The 20,193-nt window shown below is 38.0% G+C and overlaps 1 protein-coding gene across 9 annotated transcripts in view; it reads right to left on the minus strand.

Moving 5' to 3' along the window:
• Window positions 1-550: 550 nt before the first annotated feature.
• The window catches only part of LOC146387443 (glutamate receptor-interacting protein 2-like), a 261,545-nt gene continuing 241,902 nt past the window's right edge, over window positions 551-20,193 (minus strand). For all 9 annotated transcript variants that reach the window (XM_084929053.1, XM_084929049.1, XM_084929048.1 and 6 more), the window contains exons 18-25: window positions 14,453-14,592; window positions 13,661-13,855; window positions 13,356-13,512; window positions 11,342-11,456; window positions 9,091-9,304; window positions 8,720-8,928; window positions 7,168-7,314; window positions 551-6,913 (exon numbers count right to left, since the gene is read on the minus strand). In XM_084929053.1, coding sequence (XP_084785179.1) covers window positions 6,755-6,913; window positions 7,168-7,314; window positions 8,720-8,928; window positions 9,091-9,304; window positions 11,342-11,456; window positions 13,356-13,512; window positions 13,661-13,855; window positions 14,453-14,592 — 1,336 coding nt within the window. In that variant the 3' untranslated portion in view covers window positions 551-6,754. The remainder of the gene's footprint in view (window positions 6,914-7,167; window positions 7,315-8,719; window positions 8,929-9,090; window positions 9,305-11,341; window positions 11,457-13,355; window positions 13,513-13,660; window positions 13,856-14,452; window positions 14,593-20,193) is intronic.

Here is a 20,193-nt window from a genome sequence, read left to right on the forward strand (position 1 = left end):
ATTATATGCTCAGAAAAACAGTAAAACACAGAGTATCATGAAAGGCTGTCCAGTTTCACATTGGGGGACGTTTACTTATTTCACATTTTGTCATGTTACAGCCTTATTACATTGTGGATTAAATAAATTTTTCACCTCAAGATTCTACACACAATACCCCCATAAAGATGTGAAGTGAAACACTTATGCTTGAAATGCTTGCAAATTTATTTCAAATTTCTGTCTCCCAGTAGGACGACTGAGTCCCCAGCCTGAGCACCCCCAGTGTAGGTGGTAGAAATGTGATTACTCTGCTCCATTTTGTGCTTCTCTAGGAAGCATTACCTTCACTGCAAGTTTGCTTTGGGGTGAAGAACCAAAATTAAACCTGATCTCTTTAGTTGTAAAATGAGGTCTTGTTAAAATTCCCTGGATAGAAAATTTTTGCATATAAAGGTTTGATTTAAGGAGCTTATCCTGACCAAAGATAATCTCTTATGTGCATGAATGTCCATTGTTTTCCATTGGTCACAAAGATTTACCAAAATAAACACAATCCACACATCCAACATAAAATTAGACATTTTATTTTTTTTCTTTGCAATCTTTTCTTTTCTCAAAAAGAGAAGTATAGCAGTACACTCTTTGTTTCTTAGAAAATGAAACAAACAAACAAACAAACAAATCAAAATGACAACAACAAAGTTATACATTTTATTTTTCATTTTGTATTTTCTTCCTATGTTTTGGAAGAGCATACTGTCATAGAAAAATACTATATTACATAGAATAGAACTTTACACAGTTTGGAAAAAAAATACACAATATCAATGCGTACATTATTAATAGCCCAGTCCAGAACCGTAGCAACTTTGACATCCAAACACATATTAGGCAAAAGAACAAATCAAAATATCTTTAAAAAATAAAGCATGAAATATAATAAAAAAATAAACACATTAATAAAAAATAATAATAATAGGAACAAAGACTGGAGAAACTGACATTTCCTACTTTTGAAATGTGCAGCATGACATCATTTTCTCAGTTTCAAGTCATAATTACGCTGACTGCAACGAAGAAGTCAGTGTTTGTGTTTATCATTGAGCTAAATAGGTTAACTGGCTAGATATCGGAGAAGAAATTTAAGTTAGCTCATCAACATTAAACATTAAACAGTCATTAAACAGGCCAGTAAGCTAACAAGATATCTTATTGACTCATTGTATAGTTCTCAGCAACAAGCCTACTTATAGCTGGTTAGTTTAAGTAGGTTTGTTGCTGCTCACTTATTGTGGCAAGTTCTGAATAAAATGGCTATAAATAGCTAATACACTGGTTTGGGTAGTTTTGCTGTCACAATTGTATTTGTTATTTATGTATAACTAATGATCAGTTTGGTAGGTGCTATAGTTTGCTAGTTGTAACAACTTGCTAGTGTTCAGCTAACATTATTTATCTGTTACTGGTAATTTTCTGATTTGTTGAGTTGACAAGAGGTGACAAGATAATGTAGTTTCCTTGCAGCCATTGAATGTTTTGCTACCCACAGTTTGCCGCAGCTGAGGCTCTCCAATTTAGACACTGCGTGTTAAAAAACAAAACAAAATGCACACCAAAAATAAAAATAAAGAGCCAAAAGATTGTCCTGGCTACAGACACGGCTAATAGAAAGGTGTAATGTAACACAAATATTTGACTGTAGTCTCCCAACCAAAATCATGAGTACATGACTGGCTTACGTTGCACATTGACCACTCGTGCGGTAGAAAAAGCAACATGTGCTCTCTCCCCTACCGGAACTTTTTATAGAAGCATAAAGTAATTACCCAGTAACATTTACCTAGTTTGGCTTTCCTTACTGCTCAATAGCTATGAACTAGCATCCTCTGGTCAGAAGGTGAATCGCCCTTTATTTAAGCTGTACGACAAGATTAACCATGTTTACATGGTATATTTGTGAGTGACTGAGCAGGCGTGGGCATGTGAAAGGGCTTTACTTTAGCTGATGATGTAATATATGGTGGATTATGTAATAACTTATCTAATGTACTGAAATCGCTTAATGGGTTCAGGGGAGTAATGCCAACAAGCTAGTCTAATAAAATGTGGTACATTGCCATTAAATCTTCACATGAACATTTTATTTTCCCCAAAATCGAAAAAGCACATGGAATTAAATAACATTTTTTGTATTATAAACTTATCCGCGCGTAACAGTTGTTACGGTTCTGGATTGGGCTTTAAACTGACATTTGACCCAAAAATGCATAGGGAGTATACATGGCACATACATACATAAAAGAAAAAAACAAACAAACAAAAAAACAATTCAGAAGGCTTTTCTCAGCATTTTCATTTTTTGTTGCTTTACAAAAGTTTGTTCCATTGTACATGAAAATACTTACAGTGCATGGTATTCAACAGTGTGCTTTATATTCAGCAGTAAGTGCTTGGAGAGAAGTAAATGTCCCTTTTTTGTATGTGTTGAGTTTACACTATTTTAAGCCTTTTCTGGTTTCTGGTTTTTGGAAATAAAAATATAAAGGCCCACAATCCTTTAAAACCTCACTACTGTACAATGAAATGTACACATGTTAGTTTACACACACACAGACACACACACACAAACACACACACACACCTCTGAAACAGTGTATGCCCAGAAGAAGTGGACATTTTTTGCACATACATGTATTAGACAGAGAAACGTTGACAAATAGAAGTCTTCTGTAGTCATGTTCACATATGTTTTGTTATTCACACCCATACAGACATGGAAATTCTTATAGGGTGCCGCTGAATTCTGTTCCATAACAACATAAGAAAATGGTAGGAACAGGGGTTGTGACTCTCAAAGTTTAGTTTTTTTTTTTTGTCAGTCTTGTCGAGAACAAATGCTGTTCTATTACTCACTCATAATAATATCCTTATACTGATAATGTAGCCATCATATACTCCATATATTTTTGTTCACCATAATTCATGCTAATATGTGTACACACACAAGTGTGCAAAGGATGTTTAGATTTGTTTTTTTCCCTCAAAAAGGACAAAACCTTTATCTTGCAACTTGCACATTTATAAAATACTGCAGTAAAGTATTTAAATGTTAACTAAGAGCAACCCATACATAGATGAGCAGTTTCTTTGAAATTGTATGGCTTCATCATGTCTATCAATAGGATTAAAGAAGACAGAGAAGTGAACTGTGGTAAGTTCTTAGAAATATTTGGATGATGCGAGTTAGCTTAAAGTATAAAAGATTGGTGCTGTTTTGGTGGAAAATGGTAGCAAAACCAGAGATTGATTTTAGTTTTATTCTGTTTACTGCAATTTATTTAAGTTAACTGCTACTTTGTAGAATTTAAGCACCTATTTTTGCACAGCACATTCATAAACTGCCAAGATCAGTAGGAGGGAACAAGAGCCGGCCCAATTTCAGTTAATCCAAAGATAATTGGAGCAAATACATTTTTTGGCAGGAATAAGAAAAAATCATAAGAAATCAGGGGTCTGAAGGAAATGGAATTAATGTCTGGGGTTGCAAAACTTGAAACTTGAGCACTTGTAAGTTCTAAAGTTTCTGTGTGAAGCATATTTCAGTGCTCCAGCTACTTTGAGCATTCTGACTATTGTTAGTCGGATGCACAGTGCCCTTGATTATAAAATCAACCACCCTGAAATTTAGTTTTAGGGAAAGTCAAACCCAAAACAGGTTAGTATGATGGCTGATGAGTGACAGCTTATGTTGACACAAAGAAGAATAAATCAAATAAATAAATAAATTGCAGCTGTACAAGATGATGCTACAGCTAGGACTAGCTGTGTTAAATATTCATGGGGCACCACTCCAAACTAAAAAAAAATGCTACTTGTTGTGCTTCTGACCTGATGTACTGCCTTTGGCCTTGGACACTGTAGCCTCATTCATTAATGAGGCGTCAGTGGTGTAAAAATACAGATTGTGTGTCTAACCACATTGCAGGTATAAGGTTCTAGTTGGCTGTCTCTTGAATTAGAAATTAACATTCCCTTAGCAGTAGAAGTAGAAATATACTTAGGGCTTTAAAACTATCGCACAACTAAGATCAGGTTTAGTTCAAGAAGGGATCTGTAAGATGTGACAAGGTTGGTAATCAAAAGTTAGCAGGGGAGGCTTTAGGAAGAAGAGAAAGGTTTACTATTTTCCCAATAGTCAGCATTATGTGAACTGATTAGAATCTTGCACTAATGAGCTGTCAGTCAAGGAAACCACAACACTTAATGTTGTGGTGAAGGTTAATAGTGGGAAAACCGGCTCTCAATCCTTGACATAACATTTGGCACACACTCTGTTCAAACTAATGTTTGTTCTCAGTTCAATCTTGGATCCATGGTGAAATTGCAAATGAGCACACACAAGTAGTCAGGAATGCTCACAGTGTTTCAAAGGGTGCTGACCATTAAAGGATAGTGGCTCAGTTTAACTCAGGCCGAACTCTGGAAATTTCCAATTGCACCTTGGAATAGAACCTGCTGATAAACTCACATACAAATTACACATCATAAACAGACATCCATGAAAGACACAACAAAATGGTTTGATAATAAATGCATAACACACACTGCACGGTTTCATTTCCTTTGTTATCAGAGCCTTTTGTGTAAGAATGTGTGTGTCGGAAATTTGTCCATAGTCTGGCTTCACCAGCAACCTAGTGTAGTAGGTCTGATAGCAGATGATGCTATTGACTTTGTTCATAATCTTTGTGCAAAAGGGTGAGTGTTACCAATAAATCCAAACAGCAGTAGTGCTCTATAGCTATTATTTGAATGAACTGTGTGTCCTAGTTTAAAAGGCTGTTAAATTAAAAGCCACAACAAAGAGAATATTACTTCTTTATGACTTGTTGCTTGTTGTTCCCACTGCCTTAACATCTATACAACAGCATAAAGGATCATGACAATGAGACTCTTCAATAATTGAATCTCCCTCAAGGACCACATAGGGTTTAGTGGTGAGGCTGCAGATCACAAGCAACTGTATACCACTTCCTTATTAGATGTGTAGAAGAAATACAAATTATATAATAAAAAAAGAAAACAAAAAATAGAATATTATCAAATATTCCAGTTTGGTAATATTCCAGTTCTGGAACATATCTGGAACAACTGTGTCTTGTCTCTTCTGTAAAATATGGCGGCACGACACTCGGGCATTACTGCAGAAGGCCCACAACCATAAATGCTGATCTCATGCTGGACAAATGAAAACACGATGATTCATACTTATAAGTGATACTCCAATGGAAAATTATGAATATTTTAATTCCTATAGATCCTCCTAAATCACACTTGTCATTGTGTTGACACTGCCTACTATTGGGAACAGCTTTATTCACTGCTTAGGCATTCTTCTCCAAGAATGGTCCCAGTGGCTCACAGTATATATTAGTTTTGAGGTCACTGGTAAGTGAAATGATCCTTTTGTTCTTGGATTATATAAATCAGACTTAACATCTTAAAATTAAACTAACTGCTAGTTAATTTATTCTGCGGCACACATCCTTACACAAATATGCCATTAAAGACAAACAGATGTTACATTAAATCACTCTGAACCTCAAATCTAATAATTTTGCGATTTGAAATGAATTTGAAATGCTACTGTTGCTTGACATTGTAGTCTTGCAATGAAATATGATGAGGTGAACCCAGTGATCTCAGACAACTATTGATATAGTGGATAATGTCATAACATTTGGCACATTTCAAATACAGGTAGATGTTCTTCGTTCGGCAGTATAGTTTGTTCTGGGGCACAGCCACTCATGCTCATTTATGGTGTAGCAAAAGCCGTGATTGGTCAATTCCACTCAAGACACCATTTTTCATTGGGAGCAGAAATTACACCCTTCCCTCCTTTCACTTTCATTTTATGATAGCATGAAACAAAATAACAGTTTGGCAGTTGTGATGGCATCACTGATGACATCTTCATAAATCAACGTTGTGATGTCACCAAAGTGACATTATAATGTGCAGTAAGATCCAATAGAGAAGTCTGCCTTGAAAAAAAGAGCTATACTTGACCACTCCAGAATTTTGTTTTTTTCTTGGTAATGTCAAGTGAGCAGCAGTGTTTGAGCAGAATCTTAGCAGCATTATGAAATTCTACAATGGCTACATTTATTATAGACACACTCCCATTATGAACTGTTTGTTCCGTTTTCTGTTAGTACTTAGTAACCTTCTGTGAAACAAATGGAAACTTGAAACTGAGAATTTTTCTCCGGTAAAATCATTTACAATATTGTATAAGGCAGATCTCTCAGGTGCAAGTACTGTAGGTTCATGGGAGCATATGGCCTTGCAATAAAAACTGAAATAATCTTACCCGTATTGCAGGTTAAAATGAGTAAAAATGGCTATTTAAAGTGCCGAGTAAGTCATTGTTGAAATCGAAACAACACTGTGAGTCCAGCCAGTTATCGGGAGAGCTTTTGGTGTGTTTTTCTGTATTGTGGTGATGCTTTCATACAGACCGTACTGTATAAAAGCAGTTCAACCCAGTTTAAATGGGATGGGGAGACTATGTGAGCATGCACGTGTTAGGATGTGTGTTCCAGTAGGAGTCTCTGTATTTAAACAGATATACTGCAAGCCGGTGGAGTGTGTGTGTGAGTGAGTGTGTGTCTGCGTTTTTGGGCCAGTTCCACTATGTATAAGTTTATGCTTCATCACCAGTTACAATATGTCTTCTGTATGTTTTGTGCACGTGTATGTATTTGTGTTACAGGTCAAGTGCGTGGTCTAAAGTGTTGTTATTGTCCTCTGGGTCATCATTGGCAAGTGGGTTGCGGCTGATGACCAGTTCAAGTCTGTCTCCTGCTTCTGTGATGAGAGGTACGGCCAGACAACAGTCAAAGTCTCTCGTCCTTACATGGTTCACCTGAATACAGTCAAAAAGATTAAGTCAATGGTTACTTTGGTAATTTGCATAACTGTAGACATTTTTAATTTAGCAAACAAAAAAGAGGGGGATGTGAAGATAACTACATGTAAGCATAACAAAATATGATGCAAATAATTTTTTCCAAATGCTGAGGACAGAGTGAGCTTTTTTTTTTCTTCACAACAAAAAAACTATATTAGAATTAGGGATGCAATGATGGGCAGTACACTAATTATTATCATCATCATCACCTGCAGGATCCTGTCATAGGGTCTAAGCCCGGCTCTGTCAGCAGGGCCATCAGGTCTGATCATGTTGACATAAACACCTTTTTCCAAGAAACCATCAGACACGCTAAAGCCAAAGTCATCACTCTCTGGGTCCTTTATCACTGTTACCTAGTGACAGAACACAAGGATGTGAGGTTGAGTAATAAAATGTAATTTGCTAGTATCTTGTGCTCCTAATCAAGACAACAGAACAAAAAGACTATTCACATGTCAACCCGTCTGATGAAACTGTCTCAAAATATCTGTTGTGTCACTGCAGCAATAAGTTTCTCTGTAGATGGGAATAACACTTGTAACCATGATAACTGCACAGAAACATAAAGAAAGCTGCGCAACACATGAAATTTAGACAAAGAAATGTCACTGATAAATTAACATATTCAAATTAATTGAATCAAAGTACAAAAATTTGTCTAAATTAAAAGTTTTGTATGCAGATTAAAACCAAACCAAGATGCAAAGATCAGATGCTAAAATAAACAGATTTTTAGCCTGAGATCCAGATCCAATTCTAACTGGTTTAAGATCCCAAGCAGAATAAACATGCTCATTAAACAGGACGGCCAGAATAAATGCACACAAACTGACATTTCAGCTTACTTTAGGGTGGAATAAACTATTTTGTAAACTGATCCAAATAAATATTTTACCATGTAAACATTTTAACCTGATTGCTTTCTGGGTGTGTATTCGCAGCTGAAAGTTTATTTGTAATACAAGGTCCTAAAGAATAAACGGAAGAAACGATAATGACAATTGTGCTGATAATAGACGTCTTTCTTCAGTGAACTGCCATGTGCCACAAAGCAGGAACCAAAACCCGAATAAATGGACATAGCCATATAATATAATGGACAACTGTAAGATAAGGTCTTTATTATTGGTAATGCAATCCAGATTGTTTGCTGTACCCTTTGGATACAAAACCAAAAATGCAGCAGCATTATGACATTCATCTGAAATGTTGTATGATCGATTAACAAGGCATGACTTAAGGCTGTAACAGTTGTTCACTGTGATGTATTTTGTCTCTATGGATAAAACATGTATTTCTCATTCTGGCTCTGAGCTGTACATGTTTCACTCGGCCCTCGTCTCCTCAAATTGTGACTGTAAATTCATGGAAGGCTGAACTACATGTAGTCACTTGCATAACAGTTGCCCAGGGAGGCTGGGTATTTATACTGTATTACATAATACTCTGCACTGTAAAAAAGAACATTTCAAACTTCATAAGAGTAAACTAGAACTCACTATACATGCTAGCTAGAAGGGGGATATTATTAAAGTTATTAGTAATGACAGTGTTTGACATGTCAAGTCAAAATGTGTACTTTAAAGTTTGGACCAGATACCAATGCTTACAAACTTTAACAGCAATGTCAGCTTGAATGGTTACATTGATATTTTTGGTTGAATTCTAATTATCTACTGCAAGTTTACTTAATATTCTCAATATTTCATCCTAACCCACATCAAAAAACATATTTTGTCCAGTTCTCTCTGAACTCACTTTGTGAAGCTCTAGTGGTGTTGGTGACAGAATACCCTGCATCTCTTCTTTGATCCGACGGGACTCCCATGTCCTCTCTGATACTCTCAGTGAGGCCTTTGACTTGGGCTCGTGGTGCAGGAGAGGGGATTGGATATCTTGGTGAATGTGGACCCCTTGTTGTAGGTGCAATTCCTGGTTGAAATGGGCCTCCTCGTGCAGATGGGGGTCTGAGTGGCAAACATATTGCAAGTAAGTGTTTTTCACCAACTGTTTAACAAGTAATCCTTCTATGCATGGTATAAAATGATATGTAAAATGATACTTTACTATATTTTTCTGTTTAAAATTTGGAAACAACCACCCTTGGTTCTGTCATATCAGTGACTAACCTTGGTGAAGTTGAGCCTCTTCATGAAGGTGGGCTTCCTCGTGAAGATGGGCACCCTGATGGAGGTGTGTTCCCTGGTGGTGCAAGTTGCCTTGATGCAAGAGAGAATTTCGCCGCAATGGGCTCATCCTGCTGTGGGTCAGTATGGGCTCAGATGGAGGCTTGTTGACACCATCTACACCAAGACTGATGGCTGTGCCTGTCATGATGGATGCCTGCAATGAATTGAAACAAGTTGAGTTACCGCTTTGTAACCAACCATTTGGAGACATTGAGTGCTTGCCAATGTGATTGTTTGACAAACATTCATACGTTCAGCACAATTTGTTACTGGTTTAAATACTATTGGTCAGACTGGGCAGCATCACCTCATCCCCCGTCATAATGAACACTGGTGCTCCACAGGGGTGTGTACTGAGGCCTCTCCTGTACTCACTCTACACCTACGACTGCATGGCCACTAGCAACTCCAACATCATTTTGAAGTATGCGGACGACACTACAGTGGTGGGTCTTATCACCAAAGGTGATGAGACGGCTTACAGGGAGGAGGTCAGAGCCCTGACCCACTGGTGCCGAGACAACCATCTCACCCTCAACGTTGCAAAGACAGAGGAGTTGATAGTGGACTTCAGGAGGTGCAGAGAAGCACACACCCCCATCACCATCAACGGAGCTGCTGTGGAGTGAGTGAGCAGCTTCCATTTCCTAGGTGTACATCTGGTGGAGGATCTCACATGGTTAGTACAAATAAAAGCTCTCCGGAGAGTGGTGCAATGTGCCGAAAGGATAATTGGAGGTGAGCTTCCCTCCCTCCAGGACATCTGCAGGAAGCAGTGCCTGAGGAAAGTCGGGAGGATCATCAAAGAATCCAGCCACCCAAGCCATAAACTGTTCAGACTACTTCCATCAGGCAGGAGAGACTGCAGTATCTGGTCCCGAACCAGCAGATTGAGAGACAGCTTTTTCCATCAGGCCATCAGACTGCTGAACACTTCATAGACACCTCACCTTCACTTACCGGAACTTCAACATTATGCACTCCATATTGTACATAAATGCCACTTGTTTTGCACAATATCCAACTGCTGACCTCTGTATATTTTATCTTGTTTCATTTTATACATTAAATACCATTGCCATTTTATACATGGCAGCACGGTGGCACGGTGGTTAGCACTGTTGCCGCACAGCAAGGTGGTCCTGATTTCAATTCCACCATCAGGCCGGGGTCTTTCTGTGTAGAGTTTGCATGTTCTCCCCGTGCTTGCGTGGGTTCCCTCCGGGTACTCCAGCTTCCTCCCACTGTCCAAAGACATGCAGTTTTGTGGGGATAGGTTAATTGATTAATCCAAATTGCTACATAGGTGTGTGTGAATGTGAGCGCGAATGGTTGTCTGTCTCTGTGTATTAGCCCTGTGTACCCCACCTCTCGCCCTATGACAACTGGGATAGGCTCCAGCGCCCCCCACAACCCTATAAAAGAATAAGCGGAAGCGAATTGATGGATGGATAATTTTATACATATGTATACACACACACACAGACACAGATATGTATTTAAACATATTTAGTATACATATTCAGTAATGCGCATACATTCTTATATTTGTACATATATTTATTCTTATAATTCTCAGATTCCAGTTCTTATATTGTGCTTGTTCTTATGTTATTGTATTTCGTACACCTCTGTTGCTTGTGAAGCTTGCACACAAGAATTCGCAAGTTCAAGGACTTGCATGTGCTGTACCAGTGTACCTGTACATGTCATGTGACAATAAAAGTGATTTGATTTGATTTGCTATTACATCAATGAGTGTACATAAAGGTGGATTTATAATGCTATGTTGAGGGGTTATACGTAGCAGAACTAAAATGCCTGCAATCATATCCACTAAAGCCTTGCTTTAGTCTTTACATGTTGAGCTTCAGTATAAAAGACAAATTAGCTATGAAGTGTATATACAGATACTGTATGAGTAGATATCCATGTTCTACAGCATCAGGCAAATAAAAGAATGCAAATACTAAACATGCTGTACATTAAAATAAACTGCAGATTAAACATGATGTTTACAACCATTAAAATATGAGGGTTCATAAAAACCTGCGACAAAACTGTTCTTAAAACCCTTTGACTCAAGTGCAAATCCACTTCGGTGAGCACTGTATGCTGATTAAGTCCAGTGTTCATCTTTGATGCCAATTTTACACTTGAAGTCAAATAGTTGTGAAAAATACTAACTAACCTCTATTTCTCTTAGTAGTTCTGACTGGCCACAGGTCTCCAGGTCCTCCAGAGCTTGACACCAGAAACTGTCTTCTGGATCCAATAGAATGCCATCCGGTTGCTGGCCAATAAATCTGCCACACAAAAACAGACACACAAATAAAACAAGTTTCCACACCCATTTTGCTGGATTTTTTCTGTTGCTGAGTACTACAAAAGATATAAAAAAATATTTTATTATTATAATTATAATTATTATAATTATAATATTTATTTATCTAAAGTGCAGAGAATAGTTGGCTACATGACATGCAGTGTGCCTGATTTAGCACTGGAACTTTCACTTTCATTGTTTTACTGATTTTTGTTTTTTTCCTCGAAAATCCCTTTCTCTCGCTGTACACCCTCAGAAGTGTTATGTAACTTTAACATGCTGACTAGCCTTAGCCTTCTGACTCATCACAGCTTTACACAGAGATACACAAAGACACAGGTACAACATATTCACAGTAGCAATGAGGTGTACCCTTCGCCATGAGCTCTTGGTGATGATACTGGCACAGTGAAACAGTGTTAAAGATAAAATCCTTTCTTGCAGAAAATAAGCTCATGCATTTTGAAGATCTATAGTGGTGAAATATATCATACCATTCCACACCATACCATAGCACTTTATTCATAAAACAGCTTTAGAAACATCAGCAGGGCTGACCAAATTGCTGTTCAATAACACCAAACATAAAAGACAAACACGGGCCAAAGGGTAAAAGATACAGAAAACAAAACAGCTTTAGAGTATATAAAAAGTAGATAGAAATCACAGTCAATTTCACACTGTGTCAAAGGCCAGGGACTAAAAGTGAAGGAGCTTGTCTGAGCTGCGATGCCTAATCATTCCGCAATATAATAATTAATATAGAACTGACATCACAAAAGCAATCACCCCAAGGAGCTTTATATTGTCAGGTAAGAACCCTACAATGAAACAAAGAAAACCCGAGTAATCTGATTATCCCTATGAGCAAGCACTTGGCATCACTGGGAGGAAAAAACCTCTGGCAGAACCAGGCTCAGGGAAGCACAGCCATCTGTCATGATCGGTTGGGTATGAGGAGAGGAAGACAGGACAAAAGATAGTGTTGATGAACCATAGAAACTATTATCTATGTCACCATTGAGCAGTCCAAGGTAAACAACCGTTAATTTAAACCTTTGATAATGTAATATACACTTTGTACCTAAACAGATAACTAACCTATTAAATAAGCCCCTAAGTTCTGAAATTGTGGCTCTTTGTACAGATGAATAAAAAAAACCCAACATTTACAATGTATTTCATTTACTTAGAATTAATTTCACTCTAAAATAAAGCAGGGCTAGATGTAAATGAAACATTTTAACATTAACAAATATAAATGAAATGTAAAACTTTACAGCTACCTGTAACTAATGATTAACAGACTATAAACTGACATCACCAACACTAGCACACTATTGTTTGCTTTGAAGTGTAAAAGTAACAAAAAAGCGCATTAGGCAGCATTAATTAAAATATCACTTAACAGTTAAAGCAACCTCTATGATGGCTGTGTTGTGCTCATCGGGAAGCTCATCAGCAGATTAATAAAAACATATTATTCATGCTTGTTTTGTTTTTCTAAACTATTATTTTTATTAGAAATACTATAAATAGATACAAATAAAAGTACTGGTACCTGTACACAGTACCTGTGCTACCCCTCAGCCTCCTAGTAGATGCACCCATGGTATATATCATATTTTTTGAGAAAACCTTGAGGTCAAGGTCAGATCACCTTGACCTTGAGGTCAAGGACACCCCATCATTTCTTTTTACTGCTGAGGGATAAAAAACACACACTCACAAATAAACTGTCCAATCAAGTGAGTGCAGACAGCCTACAATGGCCCTTAGTCAATAAGTCAACATTTATATGGGTTTTTATGAATAAAAAAGGTGATATCAAAAGAAAAGTGTATGATACACAAAAAGCTAAAACTAAATTCAGACCTACCCTGGTGGTTTGTCCCAGTCATCCTCACTGAAGCCTCCGTCACTAAACGGGTAGTTCTTCCGACGTCCAGGAGGAGGCGTGGTACTTCGTTGCTGCTTGGCACTACGCCACTCATGCGGGTGTAGAGCAATACCAGCTGCTTGATGGGTGTATGTACCTACAAGAGGATAGATCAAATGACCAAATACAAGAAAGAGTGCTTTTAATATATTCCTTCTTTGGTAAGTGGTTTTCATTAACATATTTCCTACAGGGTTAAGACATCCTGACATTTCCCTTTCTACACATGCTCAAATGTAGCTTACCCTGGCTCCCATAGCCTGCATCCAGCCCTGAGCCATCCCATGACTCCATAGCAGAGTCAACGCTGGGTATTGTTGTGGAGTAGAGCTCTGATAGCTTGTTGGTTTGTTGGCTGTCTGTCAAATCGTCCTCCTCTGGGTCACTGATCTCGTTTTCTGTTGTGTCCTCTACATCTGCTGTCTTCCTGTCTTCTATGTCTTGAAGAAAAAAAAAAGAGGCCAATTTAATTTAAAGGTTAACTCTAATTGTTAACTTGGTAAAATACATACGTGAAACTTTTACTACATGTATATTTTTCAACATTACATGCTTATAAGAGACAAAATTAAACTTGAACTGGTTAACCTACTGACCTCTTCTCTGCATTTACCTATAAACAGGTTTTAAATCAGATCTATTAGGATATGAGTTGCAAACAGCTAACCTGTTACATACCACTTATACAGTACAAATATTGTATGCATGTTTTAAACAACAGGGTTTCCATATCTCCGCCCCGCAAAAGCTGTATTGCTGTATTACTTTCCTTTTTTTTTACCTCCTGCACAGGAACTGAAACCATCTGATTCTACGCAAGGTTTTTGTTCTATTCACCTGGTGTGCAGATAACAGAAGAACCTTTGTAATGCAAGTAACACCTTATTTATAACTGTGATTACTGAATTTAGCACAGTAACGTGTTACATTACGGCGGTACTGAAAAATGTAATGTGGCAACGGTAACACGTTAGCCAACACTGCACACAAAAGACAGATTTAAAATGCATGCTACTGTTACTAGTTTTTATACTTACTGTCAAGCTGTTTTTTTATTTTGAGAGTGACCGTCTCTCCAGCCATCTGCAGCAAGTGGATGGCTTCGCTCAGCGGCTTCCCTTTCAGGCTGACACTGTTGATAGCCAAGATCCGATCACCTACATGTATAGCCCCTGTCCTACATAGGTAAGGAGATACACAAAGGTACAGAAGTAGAAATTTGTATTATTCCCACACAGGAAAAGCAAAAAATGTTAAACCTCACACTTATCATTATACAAGAAGATTGTTAATAAGCCTAAAAAGGACTCTAGAGGGGTCTGAATAGCATTAAACCATTAAATATCTATCAAACAAGTTATTTGTGAAAACATATTTTGACCTCTAGTGCACCATGTTAGTATTTTTAAATAATACCGCAACATACACCAATATCAAAACTTCTCATTTCCTACAAAATCAAAGATCAATGTACAAAAAAGCAGCTGCAGTGTTTACAAATATTATTGCTACTGGTTTATTTTTAATTACAATTTTTTCCAACTAATACAGATTTTTGCCAATTCTGATTTTCTAAAAAATTTAACTGACAACATGTACAAACAAAAATCAACCTTATCAGGACACACACCCATTTTTGCTTTTCCAGTTATCTCTATAATTTTCCTCATAACTGCTTTGCTAATATAGAAGCAAGACACTTGTCCTGTGTTAGCTTCTTTAACATGTCCATATTCAACTGGGTGAAGATGATTTAAGTGTCTGACTAGATTTGTTGTTACAATTTTTTTGTGTGCGTGTTTTTCCCCCTGTGGTTTTCTTTGGAGAACCTTTGTGTCTTCACTCACAGCGAAGAGATTCCATGCTAACGACATGTTAGCATGTGGCTATAAGTGTGGCCGTGACTATTTGCCTGTGGTGTTGTGGAAAGTGTGAAATGGATTAGTTTTAAATTGGACATATATGAGGCTGACTGGTGAATCTCAGTATGAGACAATTATAATCTAACAGAGGGCAGGCGACTGGATAGTGACACTGGGGCTGCACCACAGTGGTATTGCTCATGGCTACATTCATATTTTAGGAAGGCTTTCTGACCTGTATTTTATTATTTTATACTTAGATAAGAACAAGCAATTAAAGCTAGAGAAAAAGAAAAACAAATTTGTATTTACCTTGGCTCCATGGTTTTCAAACTACTGTAGGGCACACGATTGGATAGAAAAAAAAACAGTGATACAGAGTTTCTATGGATAAGATCTTAATCTTTTGTGTTCATACAAAACTAAGATAAGATAAAGTAAGGGAAAACTAAGATAAACCGCCATATGACTGGACTAAGGTCAGAACAAGGTGAAAAGAATAACACTGCCTCCCTTGAATATTATTAAAACTTTCACTTTCTTGTAAAGCCCTATAAGAAAGGAAAAACTGTTTTTTATATTCCAACCTAATTTGAGGAAGATATTATTATTCATTTTGAGGTCTCACACACAGGCTTATGAAAGCATATACTAAACATATATGTTAAACACTTTTTGAGAAAGCCTAGCATAGCATATAAGGTTTTTTAAGGATATAGGGATGGTGTTCTTGTGCTCATACTAAGCACTCCTTCAAGGTTGATGCCAAAGAACTTGATTTTGGTTTTGTCTTACCAAATAACCTTCTCCCAAGTCTTCTCTGAATCATTTAGATTCAGATTTAGGTTCACTGGTAAAGGTAAGATGGGCCTATACATGTGCCTTTTTGCTGCAGTCCATTACAGCATAGCGTGTTACCAAATGTCTTCTTGGTGACTGTGGTCCCAACTGCCTTTAGGTCATTACCAAGCTCCTCCCATGTAGTTTTGGGCTGATCCACCACTTTTCTCATGATCATCCGCCCAATTTGATGTAAGACCTTGCATGGAGCTCCAGACCAAAGGTGACTTATGGTCATTTTATATTTCTTACATTTCAGAATTGGTACACAACTCACTTTTGCCCAAGTTGCAACAAGGCAGAGCCAAACCCAACCCAATCATAACCTAGGCTTATCACTAACTCTGATTTCTGATAAGGATTAGCTTAAATCCTGGAGAACAACACCTATCCTTGCCAACCTCACTAGTGGACGGATCCATCTGTGAGCCTGTGTGTCCTTGATGGTGTTACTTGGCTATCTATTGACTTAATGAACAAATGTTTTTATCAGCATTTTGCTATAATCTATAACCTGGCATCCCCATTCATCTTGGGAATACATTTTATAATCACAGGTCTATTAACCCTGCATAAATCAGAAAAGCCATACTCTGCTCCTGGGAAGGAGTGTTTAGCTGTGATTTGAGTTCTTGAACCTTTCAGATCTTATGCAAAGGGCCTTCGTGTAACTATATATACAGTATATACAGATTACAACAGCCTCAAGTGGCTAATGTTCCATCCTGGCAGGCTAGTCGGCTGATGGGATATCAGCCGACTAGCCTGCTGGTCTTTGTGACTCCAAAAGTTTCCTCCTCGTTCCCACAGATTTTTTTGCCAGAGTGCAACATCACTGGTAGTTTATATTGCCATACTATGCCTCCAGTTTTACTGACAGATCGTGCACATATTAAACAAATGCAGTTAGATGACTCAGTCACAGCCCAGCTGTCCAGAAATCTAGGAACAGACCCATGTGCAGACATGAGTGGAAACAGTTCCTCATCATCTTTTGTTTACCATGGTCTACTCTACTATAAAGCCCAAAAGCACAGATGTGGTTTGCATCAATTGAAATACCTTAAACACTCCATGGTACCTTGCTCAGTTACTATCATGACCACCCCACTGCACGTCACCGTGGTATTTCCCAAACACTCGTAGAACTGTAGTCTAGGTTTTTGTGGCCAAAAATGGCAGCGGATATCAAACTTTATGTTGCTTCCTGTTCAGTCTGTCAGGTTATTAAATCAAGGTGGGTTTTGTTGACAATTTCTCCAAGTAGATTAAGGTGTGTGCGGTTAGAGGGGCAAAAGCACAGGTGGCAGCCAGTAAGTTTGTCAGTGAAGTATTCACCAGACACAGTGCCCCTACCTGTCTTAGAAGCTCACCATTTGTGACTGAGCCGTTTGAGCATGTCAGCTCCACCCTAGGATACATGCATTACAGCCCGTCACCCTCAGACTAAAACTGTATTATAAGCTTATGTTGGAATCTTATGACAATCAAACTTCATGGAATAAGTTTCTTTCCCAGATCTGCTTTGGATTGCATATAGCTCCTCCTCCTTCATGGATGGATACATAGTGTCATACCCAGAAACTCTTAGAGCCTTCCTGCTGGAAGCCCATAACAAATTTAAACTTTTTAAAAGTTTTGTATCCTCTTATGTCTGGCATAAAACTAATACAGCATTTTATAAAAAGAAGATCATGCCAACAGTCAAACAAGATGGTGTTAGTGTGATGGTCCGGGGCTGCTTTATTGCTTCAGGACTTGGATGACTTACCATAATTGATGAAACCATGAATTCTGCACTATTCCAGAAAATCTTGATGGAGAATGTCTAGCCATCAGTTCATGTCCTAAAGGGTGGCAATGATCCAAAACACACCAGCAAGTCTAGCTCTGGACAACTCAAATGAATAAATAATTAAAAAAAAAAAAAAAAAAAAAAAAGAGTTTTAGAGTGGCCTAGTCAGACTTTTAAATCTGACTGAGAATCTTTGACGTGATCTTAAACAAGCCATTCATTGTCAAAAACCCTCCAATGGGGCTGAGATACAGTAAAATAATTCTGAAAAGAAGAGTGACTTGAGAGACTCATTGTCAGTTATCCGAAATGCATGAAATCAGTTCTTGCTGCCAGTAGTGGCACAACCAGGTGCAAGGGGCACTACTTTTTTCACATAAGGTGAGGTAGGTTGGATAGCCTTTTCTTTTGATAAATAATATCATCATTTAAAAACTATTTTGTATTTGTGTAGTATTAAATTGAGTGAAATATGTGCTATAAATATAAATATGCAAAAATTAATTACATTTTTTTAAAGCACTGTAGATAACTTGTAGAAAGAGGACTGCCAAAAAGTTAAACTTAGTGCTACTTTCAGAAAATCATGTGCCACTAAAAAAACAATAATATCTGGAAGAATGCATTTTCTTTCTTGGTGAACAGTATGTACGCACACGGATAAGGTAGACCTAAGTTATAATGGTCCTAGTTTGTGCCTGGCCCTTACGCCCTTTGGTGGTTAAACAAAATTAAATCACTTGACCGAAAAGAAAAAAAGAAAAGGAGAAAAAGTGGGCCGGTGTAAGATGTAGCACTGTGGTTATCGTTTGTATTCCTGCACTTTCATCTGTGTCAAGTTGCACCAAGTTTATTTGTAGAGTGCTTTTAGCCAACAGGTCTGAGTGCTTTATCGACAACAGTTTAGAATGGGAAATAGAGCAATTACATCACAGACTCAGAGAAATGGGGTCACAGTGTGTGTGTATTTGGAAGTGGGAAAGTAGTATGTTGCCTCTGTGAGCGTAGTTTGATGGAATAACACATGAGCCTGTTATAAAAGCTGAAGGTGCTGTGTGGTGGAGTGGATGTAAGCTGAATTTACCAATGGATGTTTATGACTCAGGGAAAACATTATGTCATCTTTCTCTCAGTCTTGCTTTGGACACTAGCTACCATCTCGTGTTTCAGAATATCACATCTGTCATTACTCTGTGTCAAATGGCACTTGCTGGACACTCAACTTCTGGTGTAGAATATGGAAAATGGATGGATGGAAGAAAGGAATATAGGCTTGGTTGTAGCAGAGACAAAAATATCAACACATGAAAATTGGAGATGCACTGATTGTTTGGTTTTTATCTAACTGGCTCGGACCAATGACTGGTGGATTGGCAACTGATATATCCAATTCTGTGTTGATGTGACACAGTTGATATTAACTGAAATGTAAATACATGTCACACTGACATATACTTCAACAACAGTAATTGTTATGCTTCTTAACAATATGCTGTGCAAACATGCAGTGAGCTTTAATTGTATGTGGCCGCCTTATGCTAACACAGTATCCTGTTATCTGCCAGTGGACATGTGTGCATAGGGTGCATCGCATCCCTGTGTCTCCTGTGAGAGTCTGTCGTGTCCTCTGTGTATGTTTCCTCGGTCATGTCTGTATCTCGGTAATGTCTCATCTCCATTCACTGTCCCCATGTTCCTCTCCTTGTGTTTCATCCCTCTCGCTCCCTTGTCCTCTGTGTGTCTTAGTCGTGTCAGGGTCTTTTGTCCCCCTGTTTGTTTATCCCAGTCTCTGTGTCAAGCCCAGGTGTCTTAGTCTATGTCTCTGGGTGCTTCCTGTTTATTTTGACAGTCTCTTGTCCCGTGTTCAGTGTGTTTAGTTTTGCTTCCCTTGTGTTGTTATGTTTATTCATCCCAGCTGTGTTCCCATGTGTTTCCTTCTCCCTAATCATCCCTGTGTGTACACTTTGTGTCAGTTTTCCTTTGTCCCTTGTCAGATTGTCTGTTTAATCTTCTGTGTTCCAGATCTCAGGATTTCCACGTTTCTTATTTCCATGTTTCTCTTGTCTTTTTCCAGTTAAGTTAGAGTTTATGGTTTCCTTTGCCTTTGTTTTTGTACCCTTACCAGTCAATAAATTGGCTCGCTTTTGGTTAATTCCCATTTCACGCCTTGTTCCGTCTGCATTTGGGTCATCACCTCAAACTCCAAAAGTCTGCAGCCATGGAGCATGAGTCACCTCTCTTTTGGAGTTGCTTTTTTTTGTGAAAATAACTACATTTGGTT

Source organism: Perissodus microlepis, chromosome 5 (genome assembly GCF_051167445.1).
Source record: "Perissodus microlepis isolate ML-2025 ecotype Zambia chromosome 5, ASM5116744v1, whole genome shotgun sequence".
In the NCBI taxonomy this organism is placed as follows: domain Eukaryota; kingdom Metazoa; phylum Chordata; class Actinopteri; order Cichliformes; family Cichlidae; genus Perissodus; species Perissodus microlepis.